The sequence below is a fragment of the Bactrocera latifrons genome, unplaced genomic scaffold (genome assembly GCF_001853355.1).
Source record: "Bactrocera latifrons isolate USDA-ARS-PBARC rearing strain unplaced genomic scaffold, ASM185335v1 scaffold_128, whole genome shotgun sequence".
In the NCBI taxonomy this organism is placed as follows: Eukaryota; Metazoa; Arthropoda; class Insecta; order Diptera; family Tephritidae; genus Bactrocera; species Bactrocera latifrons.
In genome coordinates this window covers 124,527-126,041 of record NW_017534719.1, presented here as the reverse complement: position 1 = coordinate 126,041, position 1,515 = coordinate 124,527, and the positions used below count along the sequence as shown (strand labels likewise).

The 1,515-nt window shown below is 32.6% G+C and overlaps 1 protein-coding gene across 1 annotated transcript in view; it reads left to right on the top strand.

Moving 5' to 3' along the window:
• Positions 1-1,245, top strand: part of LOC108978843 (chondroitin proteoglycan 2) — a 3,970-nt gene extending 2,725 nt beyond the window's left edge. Inside the window, exons 2-4 of the mRNA XM_018949332.1 lie at positions 56-247; positions 442-645; positions 771-1,245. Of these exons, the coding sequence (XP_018804877.1) occupies positions 56-247; positions 442-645; positions 771-1,027 (653 nt within the window). The 3' untranslated portion in view covers positions 1,028-1,245. The remainder of the gene's footprint in view (positions 1-55; positions 248-441; positions 646-770) is intronic.
• The last annotated feature ends 270 nt before the right edge of the window (positions 1,246-1,515 follow it).

Here is a 1,515-nt window from a genome sequence, read left to right as displayed (position 1 = left end):
TGCATTCTAATTCAGTTAAGCATAATTCTAAATTTTTTGATTTCATTTATTTAAGGTGCATTCCAATGTCCCAAACCTGAGGGCGAATATCCTGATGATGTCCAGTGTGATAAATACTATCAATGTAATGATGGCATAGCAAAAGAAAAGCTGTGCCCAGATGGCTTAGTGTTCGATCCGCTCAATAGACACATCAATAAGTGTGATCAACCTTTCAATGTAGATTGTGGTGACCGAACTGAATTGCGTAAGTTTTAATCGTTATTTTAATATCTACATATGCTTACATTAAGGAGTCTTGCAAAATTCTGATAATGAAATAACAACTTCATAAATTTAAAATAAACAAGAATTGTTATATAATTATACACATATGTACCTCGGTATATATTAAATATGTTTTTGAACTATTTTTATTTCAATAATTACTTTAAATTACAGAGGAGCCAAAATCTTCTAAATTTTGTCCTCGTAAAAACGGATTCTTCGCACATCCTGATTCTTCTGTATGTGACATTTTTTACAATTGTATCGACGGAGATGCATTAGAAATGAAATGCACTGTTGGATTGCACTTTGATGAATTTGGTGGAACTTGTGTTTGGCCAGATACTGCGAAACGTGAAGGTTGCGAAGCACCACAGAGTAAGTAATACTTCTTTTATACGGATAGAAAACTTAATTATCTTAAAATCTGCTGTGCTACGTATATAGTATAAAATTCATATTTTCTACACACTTGTATTTTGAATTATTTTCATTTGGCTTAGAAAAATCTCCGACCGGATTTGTGTGCCCCAAGGATCGCCCAAAGAATGATGATAAAGGTCAGGTAGTTACTCATCCGAAGTTCCCCCATCCTACAGACTGTCAAAAATTCCATGTCTGCTTAAATGGGGAAGATCCACGCGACCTTGCCTGTCAATTAGGCGAAGTCTACAATGAAGAAACGGAGATGTGTGATGCTCCTGAAAATGTTCCCGGTTGTGAAGATTGGTACAAGGATTCCGATGACAAAAAAGAATAAAAATAGATTTCATTACGTGTGTCGACGTAAATATGTATATTTTATGTTCTACTCCAAGACCTGTGGTAATATACTCTTGCCAGACACTACGTATATGAACACTTTTTAAATTATGAATCGTGTTTTAGAAGTACAATATCTGTGGATATTAAATAAATAAGCCATATATTTTATAATTTATAAGTTCATAATTAAAATACGGAATTACTAAGATCGAATGGTATATTTGTTATAAAATATTCAGGGATCTAATTTGTTTTGCAGCACAATTTACGAAAGATTAATAAATTCAGGTAAGAATGTAAAGAAAGCTATTAGAAGTTTTCTTTATTTTTGATTACAAATTTCTGTGGCACGTTATACAAGCGAAGATGAAAGGAATTATCCCTGGAAACCATACATACAACTTGTATACCTCTGTTCGAATTACAATCTCATTATCAAATTGGTAAAAATTTAGAGGTAAATTGCTGAGTGGAGTATTAATT